The sequence below is a fragment of the Microtus pennsylvanicus genome, chromosome 8 (genome assembly GCF_037038515.1).
Source record: "Microtus pennsylvanicus isolate mMicPen1 chromosome 8, mMicPen1.hap1, whole genome shotgun sequence".
In the NCBI taxonomy this organism is placed as follows: Eukaryota; Metazoa; Chordata; class Mammalia; order Rodentia; family Cricetidae; genus Microtus; species Microtus pennsylvanicus.
Window position 1 is genome coordinate 18519561 of NC_134586.1, and position 17263 is coordinate 18536823.

A 17263-nucleotide genomic window follows, 5' to 3' on the forward strand; every position below is an offset into this window, starting at 1 on the left:
AGGGCCAAAGCTCAGGAAAATGTACTCTTCATTTTAGAATTAATTCCACAGAGCAATGGAATAAAACTTGCTCTGTGTTTACTATAAATCAGATGGACACACTGGCAAGATATTTCCCCGAGTTATCTCATTTGAATCTGAGGAGTTGGTATGAGAAGACCTATGTCTTCAAGTCTATTGTTTACAAGATTATTGGTCAGATAAGGTCATAAACCTATCAAGTTTCTTTTGTGGATAAAGTTTACTTAGTTTAATGATATAAAGTGAACTTTTTTTGTATAAATATACCTTTCTTTGTCAGAACTTAGTTGAAACTAGTCATTCTTACAGCCATAATTGTGACAACATGGTTCATTCCATGGCTCTGCTTTGAAGACTCCTATTTGGACACACTACTAGACCCTGAGGATGTTTTCCACCTATGAGGATGCAGGAAGTAAAACGGATTGCAAAGAAAAAAAATTTTATCATGGCTAAATGAAAAAGTGATTTAGAAAGTGACATTTCAAAATGAAATATTCTTTATTCATCTGATATATTCTAAAATATAGACATAAAAATAGAATGCACTATTTGAAAGGTACTTGTAGTTTAAGACTAAACAGCAGAATGTATGGTATGGTTACATACCTGTGTGATCCCAGCAAAGGGTCACAGGTTCAGGTCATGTGCAAGGACCTTATTAAAAATAAAATTTATGGCCAGCAGTGATGGTGCACTCCTTTGATTCCAGCAATTAGGAAGCAGACACAAGCAGTTCTTTATAAGTTCAAGGTCAGCCTGGTATACAGAGTGAGTTTCAGAACAGCCAAAGTTACATAGAAAGACCCTGTCTTGAAAACAAAAAAGAAGAAAATTTGTAAAAGACACTCGGATTCAAGTGTCACAACACAACCGCCACCACTGCCTGCTGCTTCTCAGCATTGCAGTGCACATTGGATAACTCACTTTGCTGGGCCAATAACCTCATAAGGAAGATGGTCTGCACGAAAACTTCATATCATAAAAGTGGTGTTCACTAACATAAAAGTTGAAGCTTACGGCATGAGACACAACACCGATTTTAAAAGCATCAATGTTGTTCTAAATCCCTGTATGTGCCATTCTCCAAGATGATATTCAGTTGTGATGCTAACAAATATTCATTGTCCTTTGACAACAGTGTAGGAAGATGGGAATAGAGCAGCAACTGTAGATATCAGGTTGCAAAGCATTTCGTGACAAAGACTAGAAGGAAGCAAGAGGAATTTGGCTTTGGAGGATATAGCTGTTGGGATTGCTACAGATCCATCTCCTGTCTGCATAAAACCTGGCGCTGCTGATCCTGTTGCTCGGTTGGTGTATTGTTCGACTCCTCAGAAGGGAAATTTGAAAATAAAACAAAAACAGTAATTCTGAAGAGCCCAAAACTGCATTCCCTCCTCAGTGAAGTCTTGCCTGTCTTCACAACTTATTTGTAATATGTATAAAAAAAAGGGCAGATTCCCTAAAAAATTTTCTCTATTACTTTTGTACCTAATCCCTTTTGCATTCTCAGGGTTTAACTTGAACACAGAACCTTTGATATTTTGAACCCTTCAATATGTATACAAGCATCTAACTGGTGCTTGTTACCCTGGCCTCACTCAGGGTGATTTTCAATTTTCTTTTGAAACAGTTCACATATAAGGAAACCCATTTATTGGTAAATTGATGAAAGGGCTTTAATGATGGACAAGACTGGGTCTGTGATTTACCTGGTATAATGGCTCCATTCAAAACGGCTATGCTCACATCCAAGAAATGTCTTAGCTGCACTCAGATTACAAAATTTTAGAATAGGTTTCCAATGCCCTTGGGCCCCTGCTTCTGTGAGCAGGTACACACAGTGGACTGAGGGGTCTCAGACTTGCCTTTCTACAGTGACTTCCTGAAGTTTCAGAGTCTTCATTGCCCTTCTGAGGTTCATTCCACACAGGGCATTAATCAATACCAGTATATATTTATCTCACCCATGTAATGGAAAACTATAGATGCAGGAAATTGCTTACATATCATTTCTAGTGGCTGACTTACAAAATTTTGGTACGGGGTGAGACTATTTAACAATCCTTATGGGAGAATCTTCCATTGACATCTTTTATCAGGATGAGAATTATTTTAAGTAGGCACTGTGAAGGCAAATTATTCTCAGTCTTTTTCTTATAAAGATATAGTTAAGGAACAGTCTTTTAAATCAGTAACTACAAGAGGCTGTCCTTTAAGCAATAGAGAAGGTAAAGGAAAGCCAGACTGTAGAAAACCCATTGGCTGACTCATCTTATTAACAGCTCTAAAATCTGTTATCATTCTCCATTTTTTGAGTTTTTGTTGTTGTTTTTTTGTTTTTGTTTTTGTTTTTTTTTTTTTTTTGTTTTCTCTTTCGAGACATAGTTTCTCTGTAGCTTTGGAGACTGTCATGGAATTAGCTTTTGTAGACAAGGTTGGCCTCATATTCACAGAGATCCACCTGCCTCTGCCTCCTGGGTGCTGGGATTAAAGTCATGAGCCACCACTGCCTGGCTTGGTGTTCTTTTTTTTTTTTAAAACAACGAATTTGGGAAATTTCCAAATGCTGTTTGATTCTTCAATATGATGAGCATATAGTTGCTCAGGCACTAGCAGTTCCAAAGCCTGCAGTTTCTCTTTTGATAAAGACAATTGTTTAACCCACATAGTATTTTTAGCTAATCATTTTAAAGGTAGGATAATTAGTACCTCTGAGAATTTGACTGTTGTTGTTCTGTGTTTTTGTACTGCCTGAATGGTCGGTATCTGCTTTTTATAGTACCTTATAATATCCTTCTCAGAAACATGAGTTGGTTTATGGTCTGTTTCTGAGTCTGCAGGAAAGTTTATCTGAGTATTCCATTGTAACAAATCATGACCCCATAGATTCACTGCTATATTGGATACATATGGCCTCAGTCTTCCTCTCTGTCCTTCTGGCACTATTCATTCAAACCATCTCATGCTTTACAAAATAAATCCTTTCCTGAGACTCTCTTTGAATGGGATTCTAGGTTTGTCAAGCTGAGAGCTTTAGTCATTACAATCCCCTTTATAATATATATATATATATATATATAATGAAAACAATATATATTGTTTTCATTTCTTTCTTTTTTCTTTTTTGATTTTCGAGACAGGGTTTCTCTATAGCTTTTGGTTCCTGTCCTGGAACTAGCTCTTGTAGACCAGGATGGCCTTGAACTCACAGAGATCCACCTGCCTCTGCCTCCTGAGTGCTGGGATTAAAGGCTGAGCCACCACCGCCCAGCCAAATCTACAGTTTGTGATGACCCGTGTGGGGATAGAACCCGCGACCTTGGCATTATTAGCACCACACTCTAACCAACTGAGCTAACTGGCCACGGCTTGTTTTCATTTCTCTAGAGGACTTTGCCTGACACAAGTGCCTAGTGCTATAGGTACATTTGTTTCTCAAATAAATATATGCTCCTCTTCTGGCCTGAAGTATACAACAGAAGAAGCAGAATCATTTGACTACTTGACCTTTACTCAAAAGCTAAATAAACTAAGATGAGAAAATCAGGAACCTAGAATTAACTCAGTCTTTGTAAAACATATATAATCTACTTAGATTTAATAACTACGGCAGGAAGGTGGGTGAAACTAGGGCCACCTTCAGAAAGACAAGTCTCAGATGTCCATCTGTAGAATCTAGAGGGAGATAAAAGACTGCAAACATGAGTACAGGAATGGGTCTGTCAGAAAGCAAAGGGGTTTGGTGACAGTGTGCAAGGGAGGTTTATCAGTCTTCACTGGCAGCAGGAGACACTGCTCCACACAACCAGCTGTAGCTGCCTGAGTGGATCTCAACTTGGGTGGACTTCAACTCTGGTAAAGCTGATGGTCTTGATTTCCACTGCAGAGTAAAAAAAAAAATCTGATGAGTCAATATCAGTCAAAGTTGGGGTTAATTTTTAAAAAATATGAATTGAAATTAAGCATGGGTGTTGGGGTGCAGATAGGGTTTAATTGCAGCAGTGATACATTCTCTATGGTGAAGCATGACCTGACAAAAGAGGTACATCCCGTATCTCTACTAACACCTACATGATTATTTTAAAAAGTTGACTTATGTACTTATATTTTAAGTGCATGAATGTTTTGCTGCATGTATATTATGTACTATATGTTTGAAGTTCTAATGGAGGCCAAGAGAGGTCATCAGATCCTCTGGAACTGGAATTATAGATGGTTGTGATCTGCCTTGTGGATTCTGGGAACTAAACCTGGGTCCTCTGCTAGAGTAGCCAGCAATTTTAACCCCTGAACCATCTCTCCAGCTTACACGATTTTGGAGCTTACACTGCTCAAATGATTTAAAATTTTCAAGTGGTTTTATCTCAGGAAATTTTTCTAGTCAACAGCTCATAAGGTGTTTGTTTTCTGGGATGTATTGTGCCAGGTGTACATAGTGAGAAGTCACCAGGAAGTTCTCTGCCTATGTTGTAGCTATAAACATGTCCAATCTACCTTGTGGTGTTCTCAGAAACTGTTTATGGGTGAAAGAGAAGGTTAAATCCCATGGTGACTTATGATATCCTTCTAATGTGGTTCCTACCACTTTAATATGTTTATTTGAAACCTATCTATTAGAAAAAGACTGTTGTCTGTATGGGGTTAATATTCACAGCATGTTTTTGTTAGCTGTGCTGAAATTCTTGACTCAGACACTGAGAGAATTCAGAGTTCAAAGTGAGTTGTCATTTCCTTGCTGTGTCTCTTTCTGTTATCATGTCTGTTTTTCTTGACTCACAGTGGACGGGAAAGACATGACTTCATGCAAGACTAGGTAATTAGCATATCTTGTAATATACTAATAGAAAAAAAGATAAACTCAATATCCTAATTTTAAAAAAGAGCAAAGTTGAACTTCTATCAGATACTTACATACAGAATTAACATAAAATATAGCAAATACATGTAGGATTTTAAATATTATTGCTTTTAGGAGAAAAAAGTATTAGATAGACACTAAAAGAAAAACTAGCAACATTATGCACTGTTGTATCTGAAAAGATGCCGTTGAGAAAGGGCAAAGCCTAGTCACCAAGTGGAAAAGACTATTTGAAAATTGTGTATCTGGTGAGAAATTTATGTGTAAGATATATAAATGTCCTGTACAATTGAAAATTTAAAAGATAACCAATTTTTAATATGTTTACACGTGTGTATACAAAGATATGAAGATGGTAATGGATCCCTGTAACTGGAATTAAGGAAGTTGTGAGGCATACCATGTGGGTGCTGGGAACTAAACTCAGGTTGTCTGCAGGAAAAAGTGTTCCACTGAACCACTTCAGCCCAGGATGTTTCACTATTTAAACAGACAAAAAGCCAGCCATAATGGCATATTCCTGTGAACCCACCATTCAGGTGTCAGTGGCAGAAGAATCCTCAAAACTTTGAAGTATAGTGAGTTTTAGGCTAGAACTTGCCCACTATTCATACACGTGCTTTTCTCTAGAGTTGGAGAATAGTTTCCTTCCTTAAAGAGCCGGCCTCCACAGCCTTTCTTAAAGCCCTTGTAACTTCCTTAGTTAGTTGGACACTGAAATCCCAAACGCTGTTCAGCCATCTTTACATGCCCTGACATACCCTGGGGTCAGCACTTAGGCTATAAATGCCTCCTTTAATTCAATGAATTTATTGTGGGTTAATATGATGTGTTCATTGCTGAAACTCCCATATAAGGTCTCTTCATGTAATCCCTGCTGTCCAGGAGATGACTGTGTAGGTCAAGATGACCTCAAACTCACAAAGATGTCCACTCTTGGCCTCCTGAGAGCACTAGAATTAAGGAGTGTGTATACCCCCATGGCTATAGCCATTTCTTTCTTTTGTTCTTTTTAGATTTTCATGGTCGTTAACATGTATCTCTAATTGTTAACTTAAGTATCTTAATAAAACAAATATATGTACATGTATATATGTATATATAAATATTTTTATATATGTATATTGTTTGCATATACATATATATTTGGGTTTTTGAGACAAGGTTTCTCTGTGAAACAGTCCTGGCTGGCCTGGAACTTGCAGAGTTCTGCTTCCCTCTGCCTCCCAAGTGCTAGGATTAAAGGCATGTGCCACCACTGCTGAAAAGTAAATTACATATTTAAAAGAGAGTGGTTGCAAATATACCAAAATTCTCTGTCACCTACATATATTTCTAAGATTATGATCATTTTGTGCTACAGATCCACATCATGAACTGTGTCCAGTCCATTGCTGGGAAAATTTCCATTAGCATTTCTCAGAAAGCAGTTCTAATGTCAGTGTCTTTCTATGTTGATTATCTGCAAATTATTTCATTTTCTTCTACTTTTTTTTTTAAAGGATGCTTTGGTTAAGTATAGCATTCTTAATTGACAAGGCTACAAAACTGCAGTTTGGAAGGATCCTGGGAGGTCTATATGCTAAAGCGTGTTTGTCAACCTGTGCCTCTTTTGGGAGCAGTGGAACCTTTACAAAATGAGGTCATGCAGAGTGAAATTGTTTTTTTGTGAGAATGCCCTTGAAGAGACTATCAAAACCTTGACACTGGAACCACCATCACCATGCAATGGGTTTGAGCTGCCAGGAAATGAAGGGAGCGATCCACCATGCACTTCTGCCGTGAAGCACCTGCCCCAAAGTAACAGAACTTCTAATGGCTCCTTAGAAGTCATTGGAAAAAGAAAATTTTCCTCCTAAATTGATTCTTTCAGGCATTTTGTCCCAGCAATGCCAAGTTACATCTCAAACATGGTAGCACACATATGCATCCCCAGTTGGGACCCTGTGGCAGGAGCAATGCTATAAATCTTATACCAGTATGCTACAGTTTGGAACTTTGTCTCATACACTCAAAAGTGTCTCTATAGTATCTGCAGTTTCTCATGAGAAATCGAATATCGGGAATCCTACTAATGACCAAATTAGCTCACTCCCTATTTTTCTCTGGTCTGAGTTTCTCTTTGGTTCCTTTTCATTTTCCTAATGAAGGTGTAAGTCACAAACAATCCCACACCAGTTTGGAATTATGATTATTAGAGAAGTTATTTATTTTAAGGGGGGAAAACTTACAGATCACTGTCCCAGACAACAGCCCTCTGCGCAATCAGGAATGGAGCCTCCTCGCGGGAAGCAGAGCCGGAAGCCAGAGTGCAAGCAGAGGGAAGTGGCTGCTTTTTTAAAGGGAGAGAGATGACGTTCCAGTGGGCTGGTATCTCAGCGGCTATTGGCTGGAGGAGTGGAAGGAGCTCCTGCAACACCCTAACTCTTTATTGAAATTCTTATTTGGTTCATACATGACTTTTTTACCAGCCTCTTCCACTCTTGTCTAGTTGTCTTTAATGCATTGTAAATATTTAAGATGGCTGATTCAGTATCCTTAAGTAATAATTCTAGTATCTGACTTTCATGGGGGTTATTTTCAAAACATATTTTGTTTTACAAAAGAGTCATTCTTTGTGCATTTTCGATGTTTTTTTGAGGACCGAATGTTACAAGGTTTATATTAGGGTTGCTCTGATACTTTTGCTCTTCCAGGACTGTGATAGATCTTGCCTTTGAAGGGGTGTAACTATCAGTAACTATCCTGGCCAGCTGGATATGAATGGGGGTCCCTGATAAAGCTAGAGGAGGAACAAGAGACACGAAAATATGACAGCAAGACAGGTTTTCTGATCAAAGCATCGATTATATTATTCCTCAGAAGCTGTTATATAAGAATGGGCAAGGGGAGGGGAGGTGTGTAAGGTCTGCTGGAATTCAGGCCTGGAGACACTCCTAGCTGATAAGGAAATACTGAGGTCTGTGACTGTTAATAAAGGAAATGCTAATTGCTTCTAAAGCTTGGGGCCTACAGGTCTCACTAGGCTAATTTCCTAGGTTAGGAACTTGCCCTGCAAAGGTGAATATCTTACTGGTGAACTTAAGACGGCATAAACAAAATATAGATCTCAAAATACAGGTCTTTGCTTCCGGCATGTAACTTTCCAAACTATTTCTGTAGAGTATACATTTCTGCATTTACATAGCCATCAAAATTTCTTGTCTGTTTTCTCTGCAGTTAACCAGCTATCTGACAAAGACTTCATAGACTGCTTCCCCTCCAGAGTGGAGAGGGAAAAAAAACCAATTTAATTCCTTTCAGATCCTCATCCACTTCAGTCTGTTCTGTGTCTGATCTGAGGAAGCAAATGCTTCAGAAATCAGATACTTGGTTCTGATATTCGAATAAACAGGTCTCCATTGCTCACTAGACTCCAGCAGCTACACAAGAGACATAGCCATCTCAGCTCATAGCATGATGGGATGTTGGAGAATAAACTTAAATATGGTCAAAATATATCAAAGTCTCTTCAACAAAGTATTTGTTTGGTGACAGAAGTATTCAATTAAGACAAAAGGCACAAATTAGACTCAAGAGGTTCAAAACACAAGTGATCTTCAGCTCAGGATGACTTAACTTATGACTTTGGACTTTATGGTAGAACAAAATGATGGGCTTCAATAGAAACTACACTTTGAATGCTGAATCTTTACTTTGGTAGGCTAGTCGGTGCCATACGAACTTTCTCATGGCACTAGGCATTGCAGTCACACCTCCTCATCAGGCACATGGTCAGCAACTGACACTCTACTGTATACTGTATGGCTAAGACAGGACGTTCACCATGTAGGGTCAGCATCCCAATGCAATCATCAGACATGAGCACTGGAATTAGTTCAAGCAAATTATAAGACATGAATCATTGTTAGACTGAAATACAGATTCCTGAAGTTTCCAACTCCAGCATCATTCCTGCTTGTCTTAGTTTGAAACATTACAGGCTTCATAAAAAATGCTGGTATGTTCTTCAGCACTCCTAAATATTAAATATATTTTCCAAAAGGAGGATGGTGTAAACCCCTGAAGACACATTGTACCAAAATGCAAATCTTCAATCTAAAGTGACACCATTTGTGTAAGTATAAACTCAGGAATAAGTTAATAATGTTGTGGATGATGGACCGGCATTTAATCTGCTTCATCTGCTTGTTGATCTTTGGCATCAGTATACACAGTAGGGTATCAGCTGCTGATCACATGTCTGGCGCAGAGCTGTGTCTCATTGCTACAGACCTTGGTCATAAGATGTTCTACCCCATATTGCCAGCCTAGCAGATCTAAATTCCACTTTCAAATCCTGCCTTTTTGGATTTCAGCTGTGTTGCATTTCCTTAAACAGCAGACACAAGAAAAACAGCAATTGAAACTTAGCTCTCAAATGCTCTGGATGATAAATCATGAAAGGCACATGTCATAACGCTCTCTGAAAGAAATGCTTTGCTGTATATGGGAGGTTTTGCATGTGTAGAATCTGTTGTATTCTGAGCTTTCATCTATTAAGAGTTAATTAGTTGCCCTATAGTTTGAAGGTGGTAATATTTTATAAGCCACATCTTTCTGACCTTTTCATTTTATAACTAAGGAAAAAGATCTGTTAAATAAAATACAGAATGAGAAAAGTCTCTCCAGAGAGTTGTCACTGAGTTCCTCCTATGAGATGACTGTTGAGGTTCAATGACCAACCACCATTTCTTGCCAACTCATCATCTATCTTGTGACAAATTAGACATTAACTCACAGCGTCATTACTAAGGGTCACCGTCACTGCCCTTGGACTTAGCTTCTATGAGATGGAAAACAGTGCCAGACTATAGCTAATAACTATGATAACTTGAATATAAAAGTATGTAGCACTAAGAAAATATTCAACGGCCCTGAATTCAAGACACATTATGACTATCACAGGAGGACGTGTCATCTCTGTCAACCAAGGACTGTCCTATTTGCCATAAGAATGGCAATGGCAGGTTTTCTGCAGCTTCCACTTGCTTGATATTTTCTTATCTAATCTTGCCTTTCAGTTTGTAGATGTCTCCAGTTAACTATGTGATTTTTTGGAGCTATCAGTCAGATCTTGCTCTTTGTTCTGTTAAACTCTGTCTTATAATTGATTATTTAAAAGCATTTGCATTCTGCGTTAAAATTGAGAAGCCTTTACTATTGTTGATGGCTTTGCTGTTCCTTGTTCTCATTGGTTTACTTACTGGGAATTCCTTTCTTCTTTGCCTGGATGTTTTAGACGTTTGCTGCTTTACTACTTTTTTTTAAAAAAAAATATTTATTTATTATGTATACTGTATATTGTGTGCTTATATGCCTGCAGGCCAGCAGAGGGCACTAGACTTCATTACAGATGGTTGTGAACCACCATGTGGTTGCTGGGAATTGAACTCAGGACATTTGGAAGAGTAGGCAATGCTCTTAACCATTGAGACATCTCTCCAACCCCTGGTTTATTGCTTTGACCAAGAATAATTCATTTCTTCCCAGGTCTCCTTTATTCGTCTGTTGCTTTCATGGGTTTTTTTTTTTCCTGTGCTCTTCCTTCTTGCTGAATAGAGTATTCCTTTAAGAATTTTCTGTGGTACTGACTTCGGTGTTATAGACAAAATTAACTTGTGTTTGTCTTGAAGTAGTTTTATTTCTACATCTATTTTGATAATTTTTTGAAGTATATCAATCTTGATCAGCAGTAATTAGTTTTCAGAGCTTTGAAACATATCATCTGTGCTTCCCTAGCTTTTGTGATTGCTGACAACAACTCTAATGTTATTCTTGTATTTCTGCCATTGTATGTTAGTTGGTGTTTCCCCTTATATTTTTTAGCATTGTTCTTTTGAATGTATTTTTGAGATCTTAACTATGATATGTTATGGAGAAGTTTCTTTGGTCATGTCTTTTGGGATCCTTAATATTCTCATGTTTGGATGTTTCTTCCTCTATGTTTAGGAAATTATCATTGGATAGCTTGTGTAGGTCATTTGGCTTCGTCTTTTATTTTTCTATCCTGTGGAATCTTACATTTGGTCTTTATGAAGTTACCATACTTCATGGACATTTTAATTATGCTCATTGATTGTTTTTTTTATATATATATGAGTTTGTTTTCCATCAAATGAAATGGCAGGCATTAAGTTCTTTACTGATGCTTCTTCCTGGTCAAGCATACCACTCGTGCTTTCTTCATCCTGCTTACCGGAAGACTGCCCACTTCCTCACACACATCCTCTAGGATTTGTGGGGATGTTGAGGTTGGCTTATCACACTTCTGTTCTCTACCCTTGAGCTATGCACCCCACCCCCAACCTTCTCCCACATCCTCTCCACAGTTCTGTTCTGTGGGTTCACTGGCTCCCTGAACTGCAGGTGGGAGGATGAGGTACTGACTTTAGGCCCCTTTAATCTTTCTTTGAATCTGCTAAGCAGCTCTCCTTTGCTGAATTCTGGTAGGTAGAGACTAGATCTCGCCTAATTCTCCTCTTTCTTATTGTCAGACTGTTTGGCCCTGAAGGTGACAGAAGAGGATGATTGTGGGACATTGGATTTCAGGTTTTCATAATCACCATCTCAAACTTGTTCAAAGTCTTCTGGGGACCAGTTTCTCCTTCTCTGCCTGGGTTCAGCCTCACACTTCAATTTCTGGTAGTGAGAACTGCTTCTCTGGTCCTGAGTATACTGAGTGCTTTCAGGTGACCTACTTCATCTGGTTCCTTGAGCCTGGGATTAGAGTCAACCCACCTGAGGAGCCAAGCAGAAATAGAAATAACAAGCTCTGCCTAGACTTCTAGTCATCTCTTCCTTGTTCCTTCTTCCTGATTATGAGGGAAAGGTGGGGCAGTGTTTGCCAGGTGGGGTCAAGTTCTGGGTGCTTTCTAAGTGAAGGGTCCTGGGTGGTTGTACACCATTTTGTTTATTTGTTTGTTTGATAGCTGTCACTCCCCCCCCCACACACACCACCACACCAAAAGTTTCTTCTCTATATCTCTCCTTTTCTAACTTTCCTTATTTTGGCTCTCTCCTTCATTGGTACACTATAATGCAGTCTCTAGCCTATGATCTTAGGATGTATTATTAAGTTCAAAATGGCAGGAAATGATAAATCTATGGGGAATATAAAAAGGATTTGCACAAAAATAGGAATTACCTAGGTATGGAGTATCACAAGTGTTGCTGACTTTAGCTTGTCACAGTTATTAGAAGCCTCAATTTAATATTATTCCGAATGCACAGAGGTTTTGCTTGCCTCTTTTGCTTCATGTCACATGCACAACAGAACAAATCTTCAACCATGAAGATCTCCCGTGGTGCTTTTAGAGCATGCTCAACAAGAAAGATTTTGTTTCCCTGGAAAGCTAGCTCTCTCTGATAAAAGAAGTGAATAAATAAATAAAAAAGACTGGAATATGCTGGAATAGCTAAAAGATGATGAAGCATTAGTACCAACAAGTTATCATAATAACCCCACTAGTAGTCTTCAGGATTTATTCTGTGCCTTCATGCATGCTTAATAAGGAAGTAATATAAAATTTATGCCCCTAGCCAAAGGACAGCCAGATGGGCATTAGCCAAATGTAAACAGGATTTCTTTATACTTCATATTTGTCTTGCAAAGTTCAAATGCACTGAAGAGTAACCATCCTATTTTTGTTCAAAGATCATTCTGAGTAAATGTTTAATCTGAATAATGTTTAATTCAGTGATCTTGATAGGATTTCCCCTTAACTTTACCTTTTCCTGTAATCTAAGACAATGGTGGGGATGCTGCCAGCTACAATAAAGAAAGCAATAGCAAATAATTTTTACGTCTTCTTTCAATGGGAAATATCTAGATACGTTACATATTCATAATTATTTAATCCAAATAGTATGTTGATACAGTATATCTATACTTGTTTCTTTCATTTCCTTGTGTTGCAGCTAAGGATATGTTCTTTGTAACTTATATATTAGTAGCATGCACATCCCAGAATACTACAAAGTAGACATTTTCTGACTGAAAATCCTTCTTTCTTTGTGCTTTGTTTTTGGTGGTAATGAGGATTGAATCCAGGGCCTATTTATGTATGCTAGAAAGGTACTCTTCCGCTGAGCTACATCACTAGTGTGGGGCAGGGAAAGGTTCTTCCAGAATCTCACAATGAACATTACTATTTTAAGAAATATTAATATTTTTAATCATATGCTTGTTATATTTTGTCAATAGAATATTTTGTCCTGTCCTACAAATAATATCCATTCTATACTTAATGTACAGTTTAATCATTGTGGCAACTCCAGGAACTGAACTGGATTCCATTTCTTAATATTATAAAACAGTTTAAATAAAAAGCCAGGACTCAGAACCAAACAATCTATCTTAATTCTGCCTCATCTGTGTTCCCAAATTCAGTGCCAGCTATGTGATGAGCTATGAGGATGTTAACAAAGAAAGAGCTAGTTTGTATTTAGACATGGTAAGTATGAGAAAAACCATAGATATATCAGACTTGGACATAGTTAGTGTCTTAGTGTTCTATTGTTGTGAAGAGATACCATGACTGCAGCCATTCTTATAAAGGTAAACTTTTAATTGGAGTGGCTTACAGTTTCAGAGGTTTAGTCCGTTTTCATCATGACAAGGAGCATGGAGGCAGGCAGGTAAATAATGGTACTGAGAGGTTGAGAGTTCTATATCTGTATATACAGGCAGCAGAGAGAGAGAGAGAGCCATTGGTTCCTTGCTTGGTCTTCTGAAACTTCACAGCTTCCCCCTGTGATGTCTACCTTTAATAAGGCCACACCTACTCCAACATGGCCACACCTCTTTATGAGACCCTTACCCCTTATTCTCAAAGAAGAATGAATTTATTAGCTGAATGTTTTAAAATTAGAAACTCAGACTAGCTTCATACTCCCAGAAAGATAGTGGACTTCCCTTCCCCCATCCCACCCCAGACAATCCAAAGCATAAGGACACCTGGCCAACTGGTGATAAAGATGGCCTGACTCAGGGGCAGGGTGGCCTTGCTCTGAAAACAAAGAACAAGATGACTAAACAGGATGGGAGAGAAAGCAAAGACTTTGCACCTGTGCCGGACACCCTTAACCACCCAGAAGGGATGCTTGTGAGTTTTCGCCTTTAAAATACTAACCTCAAAAGGGAACACTTGACTCCTCTATACCTCACTGTGACAGGGTGTTGGAGATGAGCTTTGAGCTAGCCTGTATTAAGCTAACAAGAAAAACATGGCTTTTTGCAGTCTGGTCTTCTCTGGGGGTCATAATCTAGGCACAACACTCCTAATCCATCTCAAGTACTGCCATTCCCAAATGAGTATTCAAATATCTCAGCCTATTCAAATTATTCATATCTATATCATATCCCTCTTTAAATGTAAAAGAACATTTATAAACAATATTTGGGAATATGGACCTAGTTATTTATCTCCAAACTTCTTGCTGTATGTGGCAATGTTAATGAGATCCTTCATGGTATATCCTGTGTGCTAGATTCATCTCAGTCAGCAGTTGAGTGATGTAATTTTTTGAGGGTGTTTACAGCAACCTTTCAGGAGGGAGTGGTCTATTACACTATATTGGTCTAGAAGCAATCCACAGGGTCTCATCCTCTGTGAAAACAAAAGAAGAACCTCTTTTCCAAAGCATCATATCATTAGACCCAAATTTTGAAGTCATATTACCTTTATAATATACATCCTGGTTTAGCTTAGCAGCCAACACAATTAAATGTCTCTCTGTACTTAGCTCCTTCACAGTCAATTTAAGGAAAACACAAAAATATACAGAATCCAGACTCTGTGAATTTTCCATTTTCTCATGGCTTATTTATTCTTTACTTCCTTCAATATATGATTATTTGTACTCTTTCTCTTTAAAGACTTCACCTTTTTTTTCAAGCATTAACTTTATTTTATGATTCTGTAATATTTTTTCTCTCTCCCAAGCCTATGTACATTTAAATGTGACCCATTTAGAGCTCTTTTAATTCTGAATTTGTCCTATTGTGAATCTGTAATTCTTTATTGTCCAGGATCACTTCTTAAAATGCTAACCACTTCTTAAAAACTTAAGCTGCACCATGTAGGGGTAATACAATACTGTGTGTTTCCTGCCCAGTCTAAACCTTAACTGCACTGTTATGATTTATGATAAATATGATAGTTCTTGCCTGAGATCAGCACAGTTCAGCATGGCAGAGCCACTTGCCTCTGTGAGTTGGGAAAAATGACCAACTTCCAGGCACAAACCTGTTCATGTTGTCATCAAGCAAGATGGAGAAATCCGCTCACAAAAGTCAATCCAAATGCTCTGTCTCCCACAAGAGACAGAGGTCAGGCTAGCAGCAGAGCCCAGAAAGCTGGCATCTTAAAACTGCTATTTTTTCCTGCTATGGATGCTAAGTCGGGAAATTTTCTCTTAAAGGAGCTATAGTATGCCACCAGCTGTGCTAAACTCTATATTTGTGTCTAGAATTTCTTTTCAAGCTCTCTCAAGTTTTGCATAGAGTTAGTTGACCATGTTGAAGTGCCAGTTGTTGATGGAGAGAGGGCCTGATTTTGGTCCCGGCCACCCGGCTAGCATATACCTGAAATAACCACAGAAAACTGTATTAATTAAATCATTGACTGGCCCATTATTTCTAGTCCCTCATTGGCTAACTCACATCTTGATTTAACCCATTTCTAATAATCTGTATATCACCACAAGGTCATGGCTTACTGGGATAAATTCAGCTTGTCTGACTTGGCAGCTCCATGGCAGCTCTCTGACTCTGCTTCCTTCCTCCCAGAATTCAGTTCTCTCTTCTCCACCTACCTAAGTTCTGCCCTATCAGGCCAAGCAGTTTCTTTATTGACTAACCAATGAAAGCAATACATAAACAGAAGTAACTCCTACACCATTTCCCCTTTTCTGTTTAAAAAGAAAAGGAAGGATTTAACTTTAACATAGTAAAATTGCATATAACAAAACAAATATCAAGCAAGAATTACAATAACAATGTATACATATCTACTTTATCTTTTATCATAACTAAGAAAACTATAACTATAATTATCTAACTATTCTTCAACTTAATCAGACTCCAGAAAGATATAATATTACCTAAGTAAACATATAGCACATTGCAAGAAACTTCCAAAATTCAAGAACGGATAGAGACATCTCACTGCCTGGACAGTCACCCAAAGTTCTTTTGTACTTTTGGGGCATCTATCTTCAGCCTACAGGCCAATAGTATCCAGCAGACTTTTCCATGAAGCAGGAAATTTCAAAGACGGTTCAGTCACTTTCTTCTTTGTCCTACAGGATGTCTCACAGACCCTTTCATTAAGAAGAAACCCCCAAAGACCATCTCACCTTTTTGCAAGTTCAACAGTCATCTCTTTGTGGGTACTGCATGTTCAGTGAAGCAGTCTAGGCAAGAGCAGTTTCTTGCCCAAATGGCTAAGGAGCCTCTTCGATGCCCATTTTCCTGTTGAAGAAGCTTGTGTTGCCAGGAACAGATGTGTCTAACAGCCATGAAATATCTTAAGTTCTTAAACATTTTAAATGCCATATTCTTAAGGTCTCTGAATGATTTGAACAATACCCATTTAACTGAAATATATCTCTATACATCTAGAAAATCTAACATGACTACAAGCTTGATTATTTAACCTATATTTCTTAATTATACATTGCATTTTAAAATGAGCTACACAATCACAATACTTTAATTAAGAGCAGAAATATGCATATACCAAAATTGACCTTAAATTTTTATCAATAAACCAAGATCCATACCAATGCACATTATTTATACCTATATAATATCTCCTTTAAATATAAACACACAGTTATAGATAATATTTGGGAATATGAGCATAGTTTTTTTCTCTCCCAACTGTTTCCTACTGTATGGAAGTGCTGTTAATCAGGTATTTTATGATGTATCCTGAGTGTTAGGTTCATCTCAGTCAGCAGTTGGGCAAAGTAATTTTTTGAGGCATGCCTTGGTCCATGAAACCATATCCAACTGGAAGCAATCCACAGGTTCTCATCTTCTGGGGAAACAAAAGAAGAATCTCTTTTCCAAAGCATCATATCATTAACCCAAATTCTAAAGTCAAGATTCCTATATAATATACATGCTGGTTTAGCTTAGCAGCCTATACACTAAAAGTTCTCTCTGTACTTAGCTCCTTCACAGTCAAAAAATTCAAAGAAAACACAATATACATAACCCCGACTCTCTGTGAATTTTCCATTTTTACCAAGTTTATTTTTTTACTCCTTTTAATCTATGACTATCTATACTCTGTCTCTTTAAAGACTTCACCTTTAAAAAAAACATTA

At 37.9% G+C, this 17263-nt stretch overlaps 1 protein-coding gene, 1 long non-coding RNA gene and 1 other non-coding gene across 3 annotated transcripts in view; all 3 read right to left on the reverse strand.

Annotated features, from left to right (window-relative positions):
* Positions 1 to 3116: 3116 nt before the first annotated feature.
* Positions 3117 to 17263, reverse strand: part of LOC142855957 (C-type lectin domain family 2 member D11-like) — a 30778-nt gene continuing 16631 nt past the window's right edge. Inside the window, exon 5 of the mRNA XM_075982640.1 lies at positions 3117 to 3907. Coding sequence (XP_075838755.1) covers positions 3874 to 3907 — 34 coding nt within the window. The 3' untranslated portion in view covers positions 3117 to 3873. The remainder of the gene's footprint in view (positions 3908 to 17263) is intronic.
* Trnai-aau (transfer RNA isoleucine (anticodon AAU)) lies at positions 3318 to 3391 on the reverse strand. The gene has a single exon. It is a non-coding gene; the product is annotated as a tRNA-Ile (tRNA).
* LOC142855968 (uncharacterized) lies at positions 11004 to 13601 on the reverse strand. Its single transcript, XR_012911569.1, has 4 exons — positions 13511 to 13601; positions 12651 to 12695; positions 12072 to 12285; positions 11004 to 11665 (listed from the first exon to the last, which is right to left on the reverse strand). It is a non-coding gene; the product is annotated as an uncharacterized LOC142855968 (long non-coding RNA).